Consider the following 22,347-nt stretch of genomic DNA (forward strand, 5'->3'; position numbering starts at 1 on the left):
TTTCTTAATTCGCCTCTACATATTATTTAAATGTTGTTAGTGTTGACTGTGTTGAGCTGAGAGCCACAAACCACATTCCTGTAGTCATGAGGTCGAGCTGATCTGTGTCACACGGTAAGAGAGAGGAGGAGGAGAGAGAGAAACAGAAACAGAGGAAGAGAAGTAAGAAAGAAACTCTGCTGAGACACATTTGAGGGGGAAAGTATAACCATGGTCTGTATGCTCAGTGAGACGAGGGATCTATGAGGGCCGAGAAAGGGGAATACAATCACCACAGCTTCTGTTGATATGACAGACTTTCATCTAAAAAGCAGGTAGGATGTGTGTTTGATTATGTGAAATGAGGACTTTTTCTAGTTTCATTGATGTTGGTTTCAAGGATTCACAGTCTTAGAGGTGAGCTACTCAGATTAAACATGTTGGGTAGCCACAGAATTTTTTTTTTTTTTTAAATGAACACAGAAATGTGACACAGTTTCTACATCTACACACACCCAATGAGAGCTTTTATGTAATTGCATGAAGATTTAAAAAGTTTTTGGAGATGAATTATGGCCTGCTCAATATGAAAATATCAGTTTACCTCAAGTGATCTTGGGAAAATGTTATTTTCTGCAGGAATTGCCACAAAAAAACAGACACAAATAGGCCTATAAAAAGTACTAGCAGATTCAGCAGAAATGCAACACCACACACAAAACAAACAGGATGCAATTTTAAGATAAGCTCAAGACATCTGTGCTGTTTCCTCTATTTACTAGTGAAATAAAGCTGCTGCCTGTGTTTGCACATGTGTGAACAGCATTGTGTGTTTTCTCTTCTTGAGCAGGTGCAGTGTAAGCAGGCAATGATGAATTGTTGTTGAGTCGGTGTGACTTTATTTACATGTAAGCAAATGAAAATGAGAGAGTAGGTGAAAGGCATGAGAGGGCTAAGAAAGAGGTTAGACTGGGGGGGGAGAAAGCAATTGAGTTTTCACACTTCAGTGCTAAAATGTGGCTCCGTCACAGACGTGCAGACGAGAGCACAAGATGGAAAAAGACCCAGAGAGAGCTGGTTTTGACTACAAGTAGCATTTCCTCAGTTTTATCACAAGAAGCGTGCTAAAGATACCTCTTATCCTCTATTAACAGGCTGAGCTACACTGCCATGATAAAAGCATGACATTTTGGACATTTCACTTAAAAAGGCAGCACAGATATGAGCAACTCTAAAGGCTCATAAAAATGCAAATTCACTTAAATCTACTCCTCTACACTGAATCTATCCAATAAGAGGTTTAATAACCTTTTACTGCCTCTGACGACAGATGACCCCGTCACGATGTCACTGCAGTGAATGGAAAGCAGAAGTGATCTGGTTTCCTGCAGGTTTTGAGACTTTCTGTCTTTCTTTAAATAAACTGTGAGCATGTTTGTCAGAGATAAGGGCTTTTGTTTTATCTGAAGGGCTTTAGAAAGAGATTAGCCTGCACTAGACCGCTCTGCTTATTCAAGCATGACATGTTTAACCTGTTGATAGGAACAGGACAACGGTTCCAGACCTTGATGAGCTCAGGTGTTATATAGCCTCATCTGTAGGCTACCATTTGTCATAGTTTATATGAATGGAGTGTAAATTGGATGTTATTTAACACTTTTATTTATATAAATACTGTGGAAGTATCAAAACACTCAATCCAAGGGAAACACACACAGCCCGTATTCAGAAACTCTGAGTTTGAAACAAGCCGCCAGGATTTCTGCCCATTTGTGATGTCACGAATATACAATATTTAGACCCTTTACACAGTTTTTAATGTAAACGTTATAAATTCGTCCCAGTTTATTTCCTGTTGCAGTGTGTATGTGAATGTCATCAGCTGACAGGAAGTACACGTGGACCCAAGCTGTTGCCTAGCAACGCAATTCTGTTGCAATTCCGTCAAAATGTGCTAAAACGGAGCGTTTCAGGCAGAGGGTAAATACAGGTATATTCAGGCAGACAGTATGAGGAAAATAAAGTTTTTTTTAACATTACAGCATGTAAACATGTTCTAGTAGAAACACAAAATACAAGTATGAACCTGAAAATGAGCATAATATGGGACCTTTAAGCTACTGCAGCCATTTCAATGTTAATTTCTTTTAGATAGCTAACTATTTCAAATGTTTATCCGTACCTTTGACGCCAGTTAACTATTTCAAATGTTTATCCGTACCTTTGACGCCAGTTAACTATTTCAAATGTTTATCCGTACCTTTGACGCTTGCTAACTACAGACTATTTGAAATGTTTATTCATTTGTTTTTAGCTCACTGTTTCAATTGTTTATTCCTGACTTTCAAACTTCTAAACTAGTTTTCACACAATCACAATTGCAACCTGTATGTTACAACTTACCAGCTCTGGAGATTTACTAGTTAATTAGTTGAGGTTCCCACGTACCCCCTGGAAGCTGCAGAAGTGCCCCCTGAGGTGCGCCTCTGGTTGGGATTCATTGTGTTAGAAAACACTATAAATGAATAGCCTATTTCGTTAGAACATGTTGTCTCACTAAGTTCCTCTGAATTCTTACACAACATCATTGCTGATGAATAATCAATGTCTCCGTTTCTTGTAATCTGTTACATGAATACAGTAGGCCTATGCTGAGTTCTGGCATGAAATGTAATTGCAAAGTAATGCATGACTGCTGTCACATGAAACCACTGGATCCTCTTTTTTTTCACTTGAAATGAACGTTTCAGGGATGTTTGAGCAACAGGTTTCAGGAAATGAGGAACTTATAAAATTCCTTTTATGTCTCAGAAATTCATCTCATCATAAAATCATAAAATGTCCTTGTCAGGCCCACTTTCAAATGTTCTGTTTCTGTTTTTCTCCTTTAGGACGTGGTTACCTCTGAGATGATGGAGGACAACAACGGAGTCTGTCATGTGATGGAGGAGAGTGAGGTGGATGAGCAGATCAGACAAACCAAAGCTCAGCCGCATGAGGAAAACAACAGCAGACCCAACTGGACAAATGGTAAACAGCTGCTTCTTTATTTGTGTGAAGCTGATTTACCCCAACATGATTCCAGGCAGAACAACAAAATCTTATGAAAAAGCAATAAAACAAACAAGCTTGTGTCATTTATACACCTTAACTGATAATGTATCAAATAAATGAAAACATAAGACTGAAATTAATAATTAAACAGGCACAAAAACAGTGTTAATTTTGGGGAATATGGCCTAGTAAAAAGGGAGAAACATTTTCACACTGATATCTGTTGTTTTTTTACTTGTGCCGATGCAAAACATTATCTAGTCCACAATTAAAGGGACTGTTTGTAACTTCTTCCACGTATAAATCAATCCGGGTCGGTGTCCCATGCGCGCTCGCGTGTGGCTACGCTGTTCAGACAAGACTCAAACACAAACTACACGGAAGCATCAAAACCCCAAAGTTATATCTAGTGAAGCCCGTCTTGTAAAACAGTGTTGGCCGCGGTCGGAGGACGCGGGGGAGACCGTAGCTTTGGTCCTCAGGGCCGGGGTCTCTGCTGTACTCTGCTCCTCTGCTCCTCGGCCTGCTTGCCTTCACTCACACACCGCGCTCGTTCTCGCTCTTTCGCTCCACCCTGACGTGCATACACTGCAGAAGAGTTAGTTTAGCTCTGAGAATATCTAGTGAATGTACAGTGGACGTTTGTGCAGAAATAACTGCTGCAGCTCCTCCAGACCAACAGAGGTTTCCCGTGTCTTGTGAAGTGACGGGGCTCCGCAGCGAGAAACGTTATCATCTCCGACCGGGTGCCGGTGTCTCCACTGTTCCCTACGGCCGCGGTCGGGAGGCTGAAGCAGGAAAAGCCAACACTAGGATCAGCAGTGATTCATGGAGAGACCTTCGTCTGGTCAGCTAACATTACTGCCAAGCAGGTGAAATATAGAGGGATATTGTGGTTTTAGCTGACGTGTGTCGCCCCACTGTTTTGACGGATGCTCGCTCACATTCAGGTAGCGCGTGCACACAGGCGAGCCCGAGCAACAGGACGCTGACTTTTGTTCACTTAACGACCACAGGTGTTGCTGTTATTACCAATTTCGGTAGATGCTTTGAACAAATGGGACATCATCATATTTATACCTGAATTGCAGGTGGTAGCTATTGGCAGTAGACAGCATTGACGAGTTGGTATCTGTTATTTAATAAAAGGCTAATAAACCAATTCATCAATCTAACCTTTGACCAAATAGTCATATACAGACTAGATCACTTATTAACTGCATCTTTCTGACTTTCACTTTCGCCCTGAGTAAATCCCGGAAGTGTTTTGGAAATAAAAGTTACGTATTAAATATGTGCACCAGTTAAAATCCCAGTACACACTAAAGCTTGCCGGTGTTACAGCTAAGTTGCCTCATTTGCCCCGCAGTGCTTGTTTCAGATATCGTTCAGTTTGTGTCACTACAGTATAACAGATCAGAGCTCTTATGTTAGATCACCTCATGATCCAGCCCTACTGTATAGCAGCATTAGGGAAGCATTATCACGGTGAAGTCACCATAACATCACGCTTTAGATGCCACTAAACACACATACAAAGATGTGAATGAGAGATCTTTTAACTACTCAACATAGAGCCTATAATATACTTGTTATATATGGAAACTTTGGGATTTAAAGTCTGTATGTTTGAACAATATCTGACTGCACGGCGGGAGTTTGTACTGACTGGTGCACCTCAGGTCAGTGAGATTTGAGGGGTTATTTATATTTGACTGCCCTAGTTTTGTTGTAGGTTTTGTGTGTGTTTGACAGCACAGACTCCTTTTCATTGCTGCCATATATACTGCAGTGATGCTTTTAAATCTTATTTTATACCTCCATTTTCTTCTTTGTCAGTTGTCAAGTGTTTCAGACAAGTTCTTGTCACACTTCTATTTCCAGCATTTATGTATTAATGATGATCCTGTTGTGGATCTCTCTCTCTCTCTCTTGCTGTCAGGTCAGTGTGTTGTGGCGATGCCGAGCTGTTCGATGCTAAACCCGAGCTTTGATCTGTCTCTGTGCCGTGCCAAGCTGGAGAATGATGGCTTTCAGGTCAGCACACACACACACACACACACATATATATGAGCTACTGTGGCACGTCAAAATTCAGATATCTTTACTTTAATCTGTTTAATCCAGGTTGTTTATTTGTTTATTCTTTTCAGATTCCAGTCAGAGACATGGAGGCTCCTCTGCAGACAGCCCTGGACGTTCCCTCAGTCAGGAGATACATGGTTTTCAACTCGGCTCTCTTCCATTTCATACTGGCACCGGTATGTCGTCCAGCTTTCCGCCCAATCTTACCAAGGATTAACTCTGACCATATCGCTCTCTCCTCATACCTCTGCAGTTTTAACTCTCTCACCACTTTTCTTTCATACTTTTTTTCCTGGTCTGCCTCAAATGAGCACTCAAGTGATTTAGTATTACACTTTCATAAAGTTTGGGAACTTGCAAGAGACTGATAAAAAAAAGAGGTCATGTGGTCAAGTGGTCATGTCTTGTCATGGTCAACCCATGTCTTTCAAACTCTGCATATCACCAGTTTGTAACGCAGGCTTTCCGGTTGATTAAATGTACTTAAATGTAATTTATAGTCCTAATAATGACAGCATCAACAGTTCTTTTCTCAGACATTAGTAGATACTATACTGTTTTCACAGGCTGGGTAACCTACTGTATACTCTTGACATGTAAAATCAGACTTCTTTAATATATGACCTTTGCTACACAGTACTTTGTGTACAGTACTTACTGTACATATAGTACACTGAAATTGCTGAAATTCCAGGATTCAAAGATGCCATAAATAATCACTTTATACAGTATCACAGGCAAAACAACACAGTTACTGTGTGCTGCTGTTAAAGCTGCAGTCTGTAACTTTGAGCAAATATGATGAAAAGTCATTTTTATTGGTTGTTTTCATTCTGGTGTGGAGAAATTTTACAAATTAGGAGCACTAGGAGGAGGCCGAGGAGCATGCCTCTTTTTTGCACAGATTATCTGTCTCATGCACTACTGTCAGGATAGAATGACAGTTTTATAAAAAATTACTTTTTATCATATTTTCTCAAAGTTACCGTCTGCAGCTTTAACTGTTAACAGCTTCTGCCAGTGAAGCTCTAGAAACCACAGGTTGTTTTGCTCCACAGCTGCAGATATAGGAGGCAATTAGCTTAGTTTAGCATTAAAGCTAGAAGAAAAGGGAAACAATTAGCCTGGCTCTGTCCAAAGATTAAAAAAATCTGCCTTCCCTGTTTCTTAAATTCTAGCTGCTGGTTGCTGTCATGTTAATATTAACAACGTCTCCTCTCCCTCCACTCCACCAGATGCTGTATGTGGTGGTGTGGTGTGCCGTGTTCTCCACCCTCCACCTCTATATCACTGTCAGAGACTACTGGGTCCTCTGCCTCTCTGTCAGCCTGATCTCCATCCTCCTCACCACTGCCATCATCGTCATCCTCCACTACAGCAACAAGGAGGTAAGGATGGGGTCTGTTACCATAACATTAGTTTACAGTAATATTGACATTGATATTAATGATCTTACATCTGAGTTTGGATTCATCTGAAGTGGATTTCATTAAATCTTTAAATTTCTTTAAATTAAAAACCTGAAATGTGAAATAATTGATTCTCAAACATGTTTCTTTGTGCATTTCTGTGTCAGATCAACATGAACATAGACGTTCGGTTAATCCAAGTGAATGAGAGGATGGTGAAACACAAGCTGCTGGTGGCCGTGGCCGACTGGGTGCAGTCCTGCACCGGAAACATGCAGGTTGTTCTCATCAAATCAATTGAAACTGTGAGAATATCAGGTTCCATATGTGCCAGAAGGGCACTAACTTCTTTGTACGATGTGTCCATGTCTACTCTTGATACACAGCTTTCTTAGTTTCATCTTTTTTGTGTTGCTCAACATAAAGATGAAACAATAAGATGATGGTGGGACTATATGACACTGAGATCAATGTGCATCCCTGTTACGTGGGGCTGCAGAACAGGTGAACCCAGGCACAGACACTGACAGGGAGACAGGTATATGATGAAAAGTTATTTATTGTAAGCAAGGTTTTTGGGGAGGCTCAGGCTGGTTGTAGGGAGCCAGATGTCCAGGGCCACTGAGATTTGGTGGAGTCTCTGGCAGAGCAGCTGAGCGTTAGGAGGCACGTTAAGAGCAAGAGACAGGTACTGGAGTCAACTGGAGACAATTGGATAACAAAAGGAATGGAGAGTAGAGGTTAGTTCCAGTGAACAGTTCACAAAAATCCAAATGCAAAAAAGCAAAAAAAAAAGGCAAAATACAGACTTGACCACTTGCACACTAGTAGAATCTACAATCTAGCAAGATGGATGAGCTGGGTGGTTGTAAGAGTCTTGATTACAGGATGAGATGCAGCTGGTGGGGCTCTGCTCTGACTCCAGCACACCTGTCTCCACTCAGACAATCACACACACACACACACCGGTCTTGGGGTATGGGATATAACACATGCGCAGTGTAACTGGAGCTGCGTTGCTATTGGCTCAATTTCGGCGAGTGCAGATCAGATTTTACTGCGCTTGTGTTTTACCCCAAAGATATCACGAGTTGATGACGCGTGACATCTCCTCTTTTCACTCTCCTTGACACACACAGGGAGAGAACCACTGGGGGAGTGGCAGCAGGTCAGAGAGACACAGATTGGATATGGAGGGAGTGTCCAAAGAGGCAGTAGGGGCTGGTGTAACACATTCACTCTAATCATGTAATAAAGAGGAGAGGAGTAAAGAGCTTCATGTGATCAATAAAAATGTCTAAACTCTGCAAAATTCTCTCATCAGGTCATTAAATGGGGCGTTATCAGTGGTTATAAGTCTCATATATGTGGGTCAGTAGGGCCCTGCTACACCCACTGGGAGGTGTTTTATCATCGATTCACATGGTTGATCATTAAAAGAAGAAGACGACAGCGACCTATAGTGACCATAGTTATTACGACAGGAGCAAAAGCAGAATTGAGGCGCTGTAGTGTAGACAGCGTAAAACTCAATGTGGTGTGGAGGTTGGTTTCACTCAGGTGACGGGTTTCACATCCCATGTGAAACCAAGAATATGTAGTTGTCTTTGTGTTCACAAGCATTAAGTTCCACTTTTAAAAAACATACTTATTATAGGCCAAAAAACAATATTTTTCTCTAAACTAAACCAAGAAGCTGTTTTGTTTGTGTTCAAAATATAACGTTTCATGCAATTTTACAACGTGTTGCTTTTAAGTTTCACTTCCACAACGTAGTAGGTGTAGTACTGACCCACATCTATGATGCTGATAGTGAGCAATTACGCACATTTAATGACCTGATAACAGTCAAATCAGGTGCAATTTGAGATGTGAGTGGTGATTTAGTGGTCTGTAACCAGGCTAGTACATCAGTAGAGTTTCAGTTTTGTTTCGGCAGCCACTAATGCTTTTGTATTCGTCTCTCTGTGTCTCTCTGCAGCTTTACTTTGTGTATTGGGACATGTCCTGCTGTCTGAGGGCACTGACTGAAACTTTAGAGGAGCCCTGCTTTGTGGGGAATGACACCCAGGTGAGCGAGTCCAGTACATCTGTCCCTCTGTTTGTTCTCCTGCTGCTTTATCGATTTTTTTCCTTGTGCTCCCATGTTAGTCCTCCCTCAAAAATCAATACAAACATAATTCCAGCTGCTGTTGAAAGGATATTTATTTCTATATCTTCTGTCAAACAGAAGTTTCTGTCCTTAAAGGACCGTATCGTATTTCATAGTGTCTATTTTCACAGCGTGGCAGGAAGTTTAACATGATCAATCTGTCACACTTTCACCAGAAGAAACTGAAGAGGAAAATGTCGCATCTCGTTCTCGTGAATGAGGACACGGCTGTTGACCCCGAGGTCGAAGGGTCGGATTTGGAGCAGCAGGACTCGGATGAACAGAGGCCTCTGCTGAGACACGAGGACACGGACGGCAGTACCTCATCCAGCCAGCGGGAGGGCGCCAAAGTGACCACCAACTACAGCCTAGTCCCTGATGCGTCGTTACCTGCTCAGGTAAAGAGACATGATGCTGCAAGACTAAAAGAAAGAAAGTTTAAAAAAAGAAAACAAATTGGAAAAAATATATTTTTTAAAAATATGATAAAATAAATAAAATAATAATAATAATAATTATAATTATAATTATAATTATAATTATTAAAATAAAAATAATAATATGAAATAAAAAATATAAAAAAATATAAAAAAGAAATAAAGATTGTTACCACACTGAGGGGATTTATATTCGAGCTTGACTGAAACATCAGCAGTATTGTTTTATTATGTATACATCAAAATTAACAATATATGTTTGCTAATACACAAAAAGAAATTGCAGTGCAAGTTAACTTTATCAATTAATGTTTTTAAGGTTTGGTTTCTACACGAGCAAGAGTATGTGGAGTTTTGATAAAAACAATTATTATCAGTTACATGGCTTCATTAAGCAATTAAGATTGTATTATTCTCCATACACGTATACACAAGTGTTTCTTCATTCTCAAGATGAAAGCAGGTTACCACAACTTATATAAGTGTTGTTGTACTTCTCTGCAGGCCAAAGCCTACCAGCTTCTGATGACCTACAGTGCAGCTTATGTGAAGCTGCTGGTGTCTGAGAGGCTGTCAGGACGGTCACAACGCCGCCTACACACCCAGAGGAATCACTGCTCCACCGACCATCTCTGCCTCTGCCAGTACATCAAGAGGAAGATCCTTCGATAACAGAACCAGCGTTGAAACCAGGAGCCTGTTTTACAGAACTGGTGGACTACTCTCTTTTTTAAAAAAGACTTTTGCTTTGCAGGCATGCTCTTGAACAGACAAACTGACATTTCTTCTGGAGCAAACATGGATTATGTTGTTTTGATCAAATGAAGGACTTGTTTGGAGCTCCACTCTCTTGATCTCTCTGCTGTCTTCACGCCAGCTCTGTGTTTGCACCATCGTCCATTTGGTACCAACAATTTCTGCACCGTGCCAAACGCTGTCCGATCCAGCTGCTGTAAAACAATATTTGCACTCTTGTACCCATGACAATCACGGCCTTAGTTACTGCTGTTTAAATTATTTGCACAGATAATAAATATATATTCTTGTGATTTGATTTGCAGATTCTACAGTGGAAAGTAACATTTTCTCAAGTTCTGTACTTTGGTACAATTTGAGGTACTTTACTTGAATATTTCCATTTTTTAGGTACTTTATACTTCTACTGTGCTACATTTCAGATGGAAATATTGTACTTTTTTACTCCACTACATTATCTGACTGTACTGGCTGTAGTTACAAGTTACATTTCATATAAGATTTTACATGAGAAATGTATGATAACCTTATAAAATACAGCACTTTGTTAAATATTAAACTAGTGTTTTCCAATCTTTTTGGCGCATGACCTTTAACTAAAAATCTTCTTGTCATGTTTCAGATGTCTAGTCAGCCGTTTCATTAGATTACAATCTAATGAACATGTCTACCATTTTCTAAACTGAACAAGGGTATATTTGATTCTAAATACCACCTATTTACTTTATGTTGTTGACGTCTGTATGACAATAAAGCAGAATAAATTAAATGTCTATCAGTTTGAGCAGTTTACAAGTAAATGTTTGTACCGGTAGTCGCACGGAACTGACATTGGATCGTGTTCCATGACGAACACAAAACGGCGTTGCACGTCGTCAGTAAGGGCAGCTGGTTAAGTCGGCATCAATGCAGGCTCGCTGTTGGAGGGTTTTATAACCCACTTCCACGCCCCGGTGATTAGTTTGGAATAGCCCTTAATATTGCGGACCCTCCACGCGGACGCGCAAACGGAGTGGAAGTAGGTAGGAAGAGGGTGGAGGGGTTGGTTTGGAATTGGGCCCTAGTGTTTCTTGTGTTTCCAACCCCTCCCTGTCTGCGTCTGTGTGTGGGCGTGGTCCTCCTGGCTCTGCTCATCATACACACCTGTCTGCAATCAGCCAATCAAGCACTCCCAATCCGCACACATGCTTCTCATCAGTCTCATTAGACTGCAGTATATCAACCACTCCTGGCATTGCTTCAGCTACCGTGGACCATTACCTACCTGCCGACCTGCTCTCCAGCCCACTCATCTGCCACCTCTGGCCTGCCCACGTCATTCTCCTTCATTCTTCCATCCTGTTCAAGCCATTTCTCACCGCTCTTGTTCCCTCTGCCCCAGCCAGCTACCTCACTGCTCATTCCACCTCCTTTCCCCACAACCTTTCCCATAAATCCTCTATTCAACTCACTTCTGAGTCAGTGTCCTGTGTCTCCCTGCGCTCCCCAATGCCACAGTACTCAGTACTCAGAATGAGAGGGGTCTTAGTGTTTCATTATTATATATCATATCATTTGATTTATACCTGTTTATGTAGCATTTTCATGTTTCAGTTACTGGAGATGAAGTAACTATCACTTAATTTATATATGTTTAGGTAGTTTAATCTGTAATATTGCATCATATTTCATAAACGTATCACGTTTTGTGTGTAAAATCTAAATCTGCAAAGTAAAAGTTACAATATTTCCCTCTGAAATGTAGTGAAGTAGAAGTATGAAATAACACAAATTGGAAATGCTCAAGTAAAGTACCTCAAAATTGCACTTAAGAACAGAGTAAATACTTAAATTCCACCACTGGAGTTTGAATGCAGGACTTGTAATGGAGTATTTTTACATATAGTTGTATATACTTTTATGTCTGTCACCGCTGCTTGGATTATTGAAAAGTGATGTGTAGATAAAGACAAAGGAAGCATGAAGGGAAGGAAAGAGACTCCCCTCGACGCAGCTGTGTAATGATGCTGAAAGCGGGTTAACACGAATCATTGGCTTTAGTTTCCTGGATTTGTTACCTCAAATATCAGCAACAGAAGCGGAACCAGTTTGTTTTTGTGTTTTCACACCTTTGGTTTTATACAGCACGTTCTTTTATGTGCGTAGGTGGATCTGATATCTATGCATTCGTTGTGTGTGCAGGATGCTGCAGGTTTCTCACATATTACCAGCGATTACCCATCAGTCCCGGTGCTGTGGCTGAGATGACAGCCCAGCGAGAGAGCCGCAGGATGACACAAACACACACAGCGAGACAGCCAGCATGGCTGACCCGGGGCCTGGGGGGGGGTGGGAAGCTGGGATTGTGTGATGGAGGAGAGAGGCGTGCAGCGTGAGGCCAAGTTAAACGATCTCAGAGACGCTGGCTGTCCTCGGGAGGCTAAATGGCCATCTGTGATCCTGCCACACAGGCTGGCACGGCTCCCACGTTCTCCCTCAAACCTCTTTTCTATTAGCCGGTTTGTTTGGGTCCATACTTCACCTTTTCACAGATATGATTTAAAGCGGCTATAATCCATAGTTTATAATAATAACAACATGAAAGTGAAACGCTGTTAGTTATGAAGTATAATCATCTGAATCTGCAGCTCGCCTCTGCTTTACAGAGCTTTATAGAGAGCTCATTGTTTGGCTGTCAGCCCACTCTCACCGCTCTCACAGTGTCATTTTTGGCTGCTGTTTTCAACCACAAAGCTCTAAAAACGTACTGTACACTACCTGCTCAGCACCAAACAGCAGACAGACACAGTTAGAGACTAGCTGGTGAACATAGTGGAGCATTTAGTAACTAAAGAGACAGATATTTCCCTCAGGAATTGGTAGAGACCAAAAACAAAGCTAAAAGAAAGTGACTTTGGGTGGACACAAATCCAAATGAATAATAATGTTGCTCCATATCTGGTGGATGTGAAAATATAAGCAACTGTTTGCTAACAAATTCACCATATTTTATTTAACAAATATATTTAATTAATAAAAAGGCGTAGGCCTACAAACTGAGAGCCCAAGATGCAGGCAGGTAACTGGCAACCAAAACTCCATGCATAATAAAAGACAAACTGACTGAGGAACTGAGGAGGTGTAAATAGTGACTGACTAACTGGGAAAGTGGGAACAGGTGACCTGACTGTGGAGCTAATTAGGGACAGGTGAAAATAATCAGGGCGGGGCAGACAATCAAGAAGGCAGGAAACAAACAAGGGCAGGATGTAAAACCAGACAAAGACCCAAATAGGAGAGGACTTAAAAACTAAAAACAGGAAACAAAATCTAACAAAAAGCCAGGACCATGACAGGTACAAGTCAGGCAAGTCGTGAGAACACCACTGCTAAGCAACAGCAACGTCTAGAAGCCACAGAGGCTAACAATTTAGCAAGTTAGCAAATGGGTAACTTAATGCAGGTAATGCAAAGGCATAATGACAGAGGAAAAAGATGACACAGTTGGGAATATCAACATTTTCCTCAGACCTATTATGAAATTACAAAGACAAACAATATACGACTAAAATTACAATATATCAACTTATTATGCACCGAAAAATTAACTTCCATGGTCTTCGCCATTTCTGTCGACGTCACCAAACACGTCACAACTCGTGAACTGGGAGCTTTCAGAAACTTTCCACTTATGCGGTCATGAATACCACTAGAGGGGGGCGTTCATATGGACTCTTTTCGTGAACACGGTAATAATAAAATGGTAAATAATGTTTACCAGGTTCACTATCATGGTTGTTAGCATGCCAACATTTGCTAATTAGTTTAGTTAACATTAGTCATTAGTCAACCAAAGTGTTGGATAAATTAAAATTTGGACCTGATGATGGCGCCATAGGAAAAGTCAGAGGTCCACCAAAGTTATTAATAATTCATCCCGAGGGGGGCATGAATATCTGCACCAAATTTCATGGCAATTCATATAATATTTGTTAAGATATTTCACTAAAAAGTGCTAAGTCCATAGAGACTTGGACTCGTTCCCACACGGACCAAGAACTGAGTGTGGACTGGTAGCTGGAAATGTGGTAGTTTGCCTTCTGGGCACTACCGAGGAGCCCTTGAGCAAGCCACCGACCCCTCCGAACTGCTCCCTGGGTGCTGTATAGTAGCTGCTCACTGCTCCTATGATTGGTTAAATGCAGAGATACAATTTCACTGTGTGCTGTGCAATGTGTGACAATAAAAATCTGATTTACATTTACGAATATCAACCTCATGGTGGCACTATAGAGTGAAAGTCAGATGGTCACTATATATTAGAATTTATCTTCTGGGGACCATGAATGTCTGCACAAAATTGAATGGCAGTCCATCCAATAGTTGTTACCTGGATGGGAAGGAAAAATCATATTTATGGTACAGATGATGCACACAAAACAATGCAGCTGTAAAACACAATGTGATTAAACAGAAGATGGTGATAGATACTGTAGTTCATGTTCTGACAGAGGGAGGAAAAAGAGAGACGGAGAGGGAGAAAACCGGGGCAACTATAAATAGCACCTTAGTGATGAGGGGAGAGAGGAAAGGCCACAGAGAGACGGAGAGGATGGAGAGACACCGAGAGGGGGAAAAACAGACCAGAAGAACGAGACACCGCCGTCACCAAACGTATATCGTTCACAACCCAAAAATGATTCTTTTATTCATTACTCAAACAACTGAAGTCAGAAAAACGACCAAACGCATGTGCAACACAGCCATGAACATCATTATAATAATAAAACCCCAAGAGAACCACATGTACACCTAGGTAATTTTTGGCTCTTTGAAACAAGCAACTCATCGCATTTACAGGCTCAAAAAAGAAAAAGAAAAAAAAATGAAAATGAAGAACACATCTCCCAGCCGAAGAGTCCCATCAGAAAGCACACAGGGAGATGAAGCCTATAGCGCTGTATAAACTAGATATGCCAGGAGTGACTCTATAATCAGTAGACACACACACACACTCACTGCCAGAGCCCTCTGTACAATAATAATACTAAACAATACTGTGCTTCATTTACTCTTTTAACACTGAAATATCACTGAGTTAATCATATAAGGACAGGGTCGGTATTTATCAAACGGCTAAATGTAAAATTTTGTGATTAAGTGTAAAAATTCTTAATTTTTTTGTAAAAATTCTTAATTTTTACACCTAAAAATTCTTAATTTTTACACTCTAACTTAAATAAACAGTTTGACATTTTGGGAAGTACGCTTATCTACTTTCTCGATACCAATACGATAAATAAAGCTAACCATTTGCGTCTCCAATAGCTTCATATTTAGCGAACATGCATGAGAGTGGTGTCAATCTTCTCAGCTAACTCTCCGCAAGAAAGCAAATAAGCGCATTTCCCACAAAGTAAAACTATTGTATTAATAAAAGCAATTTTATCAACATTTTTATAAATTAAAATGCTCTTAAATTTAAAAGTTAAATTGGTTAAGAGTAGATTAGATGTCTGAAGTACTGAGGTGATCACACACTTTCTGAGTTTTATATTGATTGTACTCAATATTGAATAATATGTTATCTGAAGTAGTGGAGTAAGAATAATAATTAATTTTAATACTTATTTTAAATTAATAAACAATAAGGCAGTTGTTGGGTGAATCCTGATCTTTGATTGGATATTCCTGCTCTGAGCATACAGTAGTAAAAGGTATTAAATAGGAGGAAATCACTTCATAAATGTCTTAAAAAATACTACTTAGTTGTCTTTTAGGAGCATTATTAAGTGTAGTTTTTAGAAGTTTGATAAATACGTGCCCAGATATTATACATGAGTGATAATCAAATGCAATGCAGTTGCCAATAATAATAATAATAATAACAATAATAATAATATATAAACTACAGAATAAACTGTATTTATACTGTCTCTATTTATGTTCATTGTCAACAAACATAATTTTTAATATCTCTGTATAATTCTTTTAAAAATAGCATCATCATCATCATAGGGACCAACAGAGGGAAAAAAAGTTGGAAAGCAGAAGGGAAATATTAATAGGTCCAATAACTCATGTGGACAGGAGAAAGACAAACTGAGAGAGGAAAGAGACCAGAGGAAAGATTTCAGAGAGCGGAAAGTGCTACAATACAGTATAGGCATCACTATTTTCTCTATCTCTCCTATTGGAAACATTCATTTTCAGTTCCTCCCGTAACTCCACAAACCTCATGTAATAGTTCGTACAGTAACGTTAACATACAGCTCTGTTGGCTCTTATAAACAACAGCACAACCTGCTGCTACATTATGGAGACCACACGCTTATGAAATGAACCCTGACTCATTGTGTTACAACAGTGAAACGACGTTATAGGAGCTCACGGCCGCACGTCTAGCCTCGATATTTAAGACAAAATGGGAATGAACTGAGGATGACATGCAGGGTTATGTTGCCTCATAAGTCTACCGTTGCACTAAAGTTTCACACACAGTGTCTGAGAGATTAATAAGAGATGTGCAACACAAAATAGGCCAATAACAACTCTAAAAATACTTGCGGAAACAATATTTGCAAACCCAAAAAGTCAAATACTTATCATCTAAATTGTCTCCTTTTCTTGTTTTGCCATGAAGCTTGTTTGAAAAATACCGTACCACACACTTGTAGACATTTTAGGAACTATTCCCAGCAACAGCTGGGAGACAAGCTATTATTGCACTAGACGCCCCATTAGCTTAAATTTATATTTATCATGCACTATAAGAACTATGAATGTAAGCAGCTGCGTCATCTCGTCTGGTTACTACAAAGTGCGTCATCATCAGATATCAAATTTAAGCCAATTTAAAAAATGTCAGGTAGCTGCAACAAACTAGTGATATACTGTAAATTATAGCAGACAAAGTTGATGCATGGGTAGATATTGAATAACTTAATAAATAACAGATTTTTAAATAAATCAACAAACATATAATTCATAAGTTATGTATCATATCATCCAGTTAAAATGTCCATTGTAACATACAAACAACCAACCTCAAATAAATACTCTGTTTGGTTACATTAGACGCTCTGTCAGTCCAGTCTCCATTTGGTGTGTTAAATGTGTATTGATCACCGCCCTCTAACACTTCCAATCAGTTTGACAGTCTCTGTCAGCAATATTACTACTCTGTAAATCAACACTGTTTCAACATGGCACTTTTTTTTTTGTTTTTACAGAAGAAAAAACATGTATACTTGTACTTGTAAGACTAAAATGTGCATTTAAAGAGGACCTATTATGCTTATTTCCAGGTGCATACTTGTACTTTGGGCTTCTAATAGAACATGTTTACAGGCTTTAATGTTCAAAAAACGCTTTGTTTTTCTCAAACCGGCTGTGCTGCAGCACCTCTTTTCACAATCCATCTGAAACGCTCTGTTTGAGCTCCGTTTGAGCTCCTGCCCCCCCCTCCCGAAAAGCCCAGTCTGCTCCGATTGGTCAGCTGGCTCACTACGTTGTGATTGGTCAACCGAAACAACCTCTTCGGACTCCGCCCCAGCTCCGCTCTAACTAGCTTTGTTTGAAGGCGTGCCAAACTAGCCGCTAGGCAGGTATTATGCAAACGTGTTACTTGGTGACATCACCACGTTACAGAAGAAAAGGCGGGGCTTCAAGCGAGGCGTTTCAGGCAGTTCAGGAGCAGTGTTTCTGTGGGGGAGAGTAACTCTCTTTAGCATGGACTTTGTAACTCTGCAGACCTTTTACAAGCACAAAAAACGATATAACTCACTAAAGCAAAGAGAAAAAGCACTAAAGCATAATAGGTCCTCTTTACCTATCCTAAAAATACCTCTGTGTGGGCCCATTTAGTAGATTTAGTTGTTGGAATATTTAACACGGTGACCTATCCTCTCATCTAACTACAGCATCCGTATGAATTAATCAGCGTCACATGAATTGTTAACACAAGGAGCTTTGTTTCCCTCTCGCAGCTCATATCTGAGTGTAAATATTAAGCGGTCGCTGTGCTAACAGCAATACTGGGCCTCATTTGACAGCTGCTTGTATTTGGCGTTTGAACATCAGCTGTGATTGGTTGTTTTTGGTCGTCGGTGTGTGTTTGATGGCAGCAGGTATTAGGTCAGAGCTGTGTGTGTGTATGCGTGTGTATGTGTGTATGTGTGTGTGTGTAGCTGTACACAGAGGGCCAGCGATGCGGTAGCAGTTTGTGTGCGTTCTCAGTGCTCCTACTTCCTCCGTTGAGAGTAGTTAGCTAGCTAATATATGCCATGATTTCCCATCTGTCTGACACCGTGTGGAGTTTACGGCTCCCAGTCGTCATCGTGGTGCTGCGAGGCGATGATGACAACCACGGTGAGGATGGTGCACAGCACAATGGAGGCGATGCCAACAGCCAGGCTGATGAAGGAGAAGTTGCGTGCCTCGCGGGAGGCTATTTCCGCCGTCACCATGTCCCCTCTGGCTATCGCCGTGCGCACCTAAGTGATGCGAGAGGGAGGGGGGGATGGGCGAGTTGGAGAGAGGAGAAATTAGAAAATATTGTTATGTAACGAGAAGATGCACGAGTGGGATGCAGGAGAGAGTCTAAAACATCATGAATGGATCGATTTCACTGCAGCACAGCCTGAGTGTGCAGAAAGAGGCCACTCCACATAACATTAACACACCATACCGACATATACAGCTCAGACCGGTGGGTCCATGCCTTGTCAGCTCAACTTAACTCAAAGCCAGCTGAGCAGGCCCAGAGGAAAAAATCCATTCTGTCCCGTTGCACCGACAATGGTGCAGTTACGTAATGTGGTCTGTCGTGTGCATGTTGGTCAGCACAGTCTGCCATTACAGAGGCAAACAGCAGGCATCATGAGGTATGAGAGCCACCAGACTGAGCCTTTACATTTCTCACATCACGCTCAACTTAACTCGACCAGCATACCAAACTGGGCCGTTTAATGTAAGAGGTCGTACAGATGACATCGCTGAAAGTATGCACTTTAAGTGTAATGGTGGTGCACTGACCCTAGATAAATGCTCCTTAAGTGTGTAATATAAATCGTGCTGTGGCAGTTTTCCTTCTGCTGTTGGCAATTTTCCCTGATTCTGCATAATTTAAAAGTATTGAAAACGTAGGGTGTCAACATTCGTAATAGACTTTAAAGTCTTGTCTGTCACTGTTATGGAGGTGTTGGAGGACTTGGCTGAACCAAGCCAGTGTTGCCAGATCAGATGGCCAGTTTCCAGCCCAATCACAACTTCAGAACCGCCCAATTCAATAAAAAACAGCCCAAATCATAACCTTGCCAGAAACCTGTGTAAAACCGTAAAACCATTACATGCACAATAGAAAATGCATCATAAGCATACAAAGCTTCATAATATCTGCATCAAATAAGATAAATAGGCTATCACAACCCACAAAGACTGCAGTCAGTCAACCGAATACACAGATTCCAATGTCAATGATGATGACGTCAAGGTAAGCAGGTTCTCCGTTATCCCTAACGACGACTGAATACAACTCACCTCAATCAAATATATCTCAAATTAAATGAGTCAATAATATGAATGAATGGACACTACGAAGTTTACTGAATTTTGTAGCTGTGTTTTTGACCATAAAATGACAACTTTGGTTTGGTAATAATATTGTTTTCACAATATTTTCAAAACACCACCAAATGTTGTCAAAAGCAGTTCAAATTTCATCTACCAGCCCAACACTATTTTTCCTAGTCCAACTTAATCAAAATTAGTCGTCCAATTGGACGGAAACAAGCCCAATAGTGCATTTCAATGGAATTGCAATGGAATTGTGTTGCTAGGCAACAACTTGGGTCCATGTTTACTTTCTGTCAGTTGATGATATTTACATACACTGCAACAGGAAATAAACTGGGACACATTTAGAATATGTACGTTTAAAACTGTGTAATGGTTTAAATATTGTATGTTTGTGACATCACAAATGGACAGAAATCCAAATGGCTTGTTTCAAACACACAATTTCTGAATACGGGCTGTGTGTATTGCTCCGTATATTGAGCGTTTTGATGGTTTAACAGTATTTATATAGCACTTAAAACTGCTTTATAATATAAAAGACATGAATATTTCACCTTTTACAATATGGGACCTTTAACACAAAGAACAGCTGAGGCTGAGACTTTGAACTAATTGCTAACATCAGCACGCTAACACACATGGCAATGCTTACATGTTGATGTCTAGCAGGTATTATGTTTACCATGTTCTCCATCTTAGTTTAGCATGTTAGCATGTTAACATTTGCTAATTACCAACAAACACAAATTAAAGTCTGTACAAAATGTCATGGCTATCCAACAAATAGGCCTTGTATTTCAGTCTGGACCAAAGTGGTAGACTGAACGTCATTGCCATCCCTAGAGCCACGTTGCCAGCAGGGCTAAAAAACACGTCCCACATTTATGAGGTTTTCCCAAAAGACTCAATCTTAATGTCACTAAAATAAGTGTGATTTTTTCGTATCTGACTTTTCTGCATACTATAATTTCTTTTACCACAGTGTCATCCTAAAAGACAAGTACATTTCTGAAAATAAAATGAAGGGGTAAAAAGGACTCTAGGATGCATTTACATTACAAAGTCTCCCTGGTAAAGGGCGACATTATGTTAATAAAACTCAAAGATCAAAAGATATAATACTTTACCTGCACTGCTTTGATGATCGCAATGATGCCTGTTGGCCAGAAACAGCAGACGGTGGTGAGCACGGCGATGGGCAGGTAGTCGTGTGGCGGTCGGCGGTCCATCAGGGTGATGCTGGGCGGCATTTGCATGGGATGAATCTGACCCGGTTGGATCCCTGGGTGGCCTCCTGCGGCTGGGATGTAGGGTTGACCCTGAACAGAGAGGAGAGACGAAGACAGAGAGTAAGTGCTTTTTTTTTTTTAAAGAACAGTGGAGCAGCTTACAAAGCACTTTCCACTCGACAGATACAGGAACAAGGTGACACAGTCAAAGAGCAGGACAGCTGCAGGAGCACAGTCTCTGTTGCATGTATTACAGACTCGTGCATGTCTTCGTTTTATCAGCCAGAAATTACTAAAAGCCTATGATTAATTTAACTAGCCTGCAGGATGATACAGTAATAACATTTACTCCCACCCTCCTGCAGTTCTGTACACAAGAATGTATGCACACCAACATAAATTACACTGCCAGGGATTTTAAATATTCATTTTTATTAAAAGAGACTGGTGAGGTGGAGACGATTAAACCCCAGCCCAGCTCTTGTTTTTAATCAGTGCACTTAGTGGTGAGACTTGTGGTAGCGCAAAAGCACCTTCACTAGTTTGATGACTCACAATCACATTTTGGGGCCTAATTCCAACACTTTCAATTTGCTTCAGGGATTGGTGTGAATTGTTTTATCAACTGTGTAAACATGTGCAACTATATTTAAAAAAAAAAATTGCAAAATGAATGAATTATTAAAGGGTACAATGGCACCTACTAATGATCTTGAGCACTAGTTCATAATCTGTTTTTGTACCAAAGCAATGCCGACTCACATCCCCTCGTCTCACCTTGCATATTTCGATGTCCTGTGAGCGGTTCACCCAAAGACTGATATTCGATTCTCAAATGATCTCATTTTTTCATTGTTGTTTTGAGACTTTAGATAGCCAACAGCAGAGAGATGACAGGAAATGAGGGGAGAGAGAGAGAGATGACAAGCAACAAAAGGATGTGAACCGGGGATTTTGCAGTTTGTGGTCGTAATCCTGATGCCACCAAGGCATCAGAGGCAAAGCTCTCCAGTATTTCACAAGTAAAAAACGTACCCATTTTAAAAAGTCACTATCTGGTGCCCCAGTAGCTCACCTGGTAAACCCTGCACACCAAGTCTTTACCGCAGTGGCCTGGGTTTGATTCTAGCCCAGACCATTTGCTGCATGTCAGCCAAGCTTTCACTATCCAATAAAGCAGAAATGCTGAAAAATATATTTTAAAAAAGACAGTAAAATTACCTATTTTGTGTGTGTTTATTTATGTATGTTAATCATCTCGCGAACTTCTCAGATTTATCAGGTGACCTCTCGGGATCTCTCGTCCCCAAGGTTGAAAACTGTTGATTTTGGGGACATTCTTGTAACTTTGCATACATTTTGACCTCTGCATTTAAACCACCCTAAGCATTTTAGGTGCAGTGGGCTGCTGTAAAGCGTCCAGGGAGCAGCTTGAGGTTCAGTGTCTCGCTCGAGGACACTACAACATCACACAGTGGGAGCCGGGGATCAAACCGCCAACCTTCTCGTAAACAGGACGACTCGGTCTACCCACTGAGCATCTGCCCCGTTATGTCGACTTACTAAGAATTATAAAAGTTATTGATGCCATTTCACCTGCCAGCCTTAATGTTCTGGTAAGCAAATGTCATTTATGTCATATTCTGTTGTTTTTAGTCTCAGTGTCTTATGTATATCACTCCCTGTGT

At 40.6% G+C, this 22,347-nt stretch overlaps 2 protein-coding genes and 1 long non-coding RNA gene across 4 annotated transcripts in view; 2 read left to right on the forward strand and 1 right to left on the reverse strand.

Annotated features, from left to right (window-relative positions):
- On the forward strand, window positions 1-10,431 carry LOC119503397 (transmembrane protein 268). Of its 2 annotated transcripts, none has more exons than XM_037795188.1 (9): window positions 1-314; window positions 2,871-3,009; window positions 4,976-5,070; window positions 5,187-5,294; window positions 6,354-6,506; window positions 6,695-6,805; window positions 8,509-8,598; window positions 8,859-9,077; window positions 9,621-10,431. In XM_037795188.1, exons 2-9 carry the CDS (start codon window positions 2,889-2,891, stop codon window positions 9,786-9,788), a joined length of 1,065 nt encoding a protein of 354 aa, XP_037651116.1. In that variant the 5' UTR covers window positions 1-314; window positions 2,871-2,888; the 3' UTR covers window positions 9,789-10,431. The 2 variants fall into 2 exon arrangements, with proteins under 2 accessions (XP_037651116.1, XP_037651115.1); XM_037795187.1 differs by having other exon boundaries at window positions 4-314; window positions 8,856-9,077.
- On the forward strand, window positions 1,950-17,717 carry LOC119503400. The gene is made up of 3 exons (XR_005210307.1): window positions 1,950-1,959; window positions 11,743-11,756; window positions 17,643-17,717. It is a non-coding gene; the product is annotated as an uncharacterized LOC119503400 (long non-coding RNA).
- Window positions 17,560-22,347, reverse strand: part of prrt1 (proline-rich transmembrane protein 1) — a 10,872-nt gene continuing 6,084 nt past the window's right edge. Inside the window, exons 3-4 of the mRNA XM_037795189.1 lie at window positions 20,558-20,749; window positions 17,560-18,346 (exon numbers count right to left, since the gene is read on the reverse strand). Of these exons, the coding sequence (XP_037651117.1) occupies window positions 18,170-18,346; window positions 20,558-20,749 (369 nt within the window). The 3' untranslated portion in view covers window positions 17,560-18,169. The remainder of the gene's footprint in view (window positions 18,347-20,557; window positions 20,750-22,347) is intronic.

Source organism: Sebastes umbrosus, chromosome 15 (assembly GCF_015220745.1).
Source record: "Sebastes umbrosus isolate fSebUmb1 chromosome 15, fSebUmb1.pri, whole genome shotgun sequence".
NCBI lineage: Eukaryota > Metazoa > Chordata > Actinopteri > Perciformes > Sebastidae > Sebastes > Sebastes umbrosus.

Excerpts from the sequence above, each read along its gene's own strand:
- LOC119503397 (XM_037795187.1), top strand. The coding sequence starts at position 2,889 with ATGATGGAGGACAACAACGGAGTCTGTCATGTGATGGAGGAGAGTGAG. Across the intron at positions 5,071-5,186 it reads TGGAGAATGATGGCTTTCAG|ATTCCAGTCAGAGACATGGA; the intron begins GTCAGCACACAC and ends TATTCTTTTCAG. Across the intron at positions 5,295-6,353 it reads TCCATTTCATACTGGCACCG|ATGCTGTATGTGGTGGTGTG; the intron begins GTATGTCGTCCA and ends CCACTCCACCAG.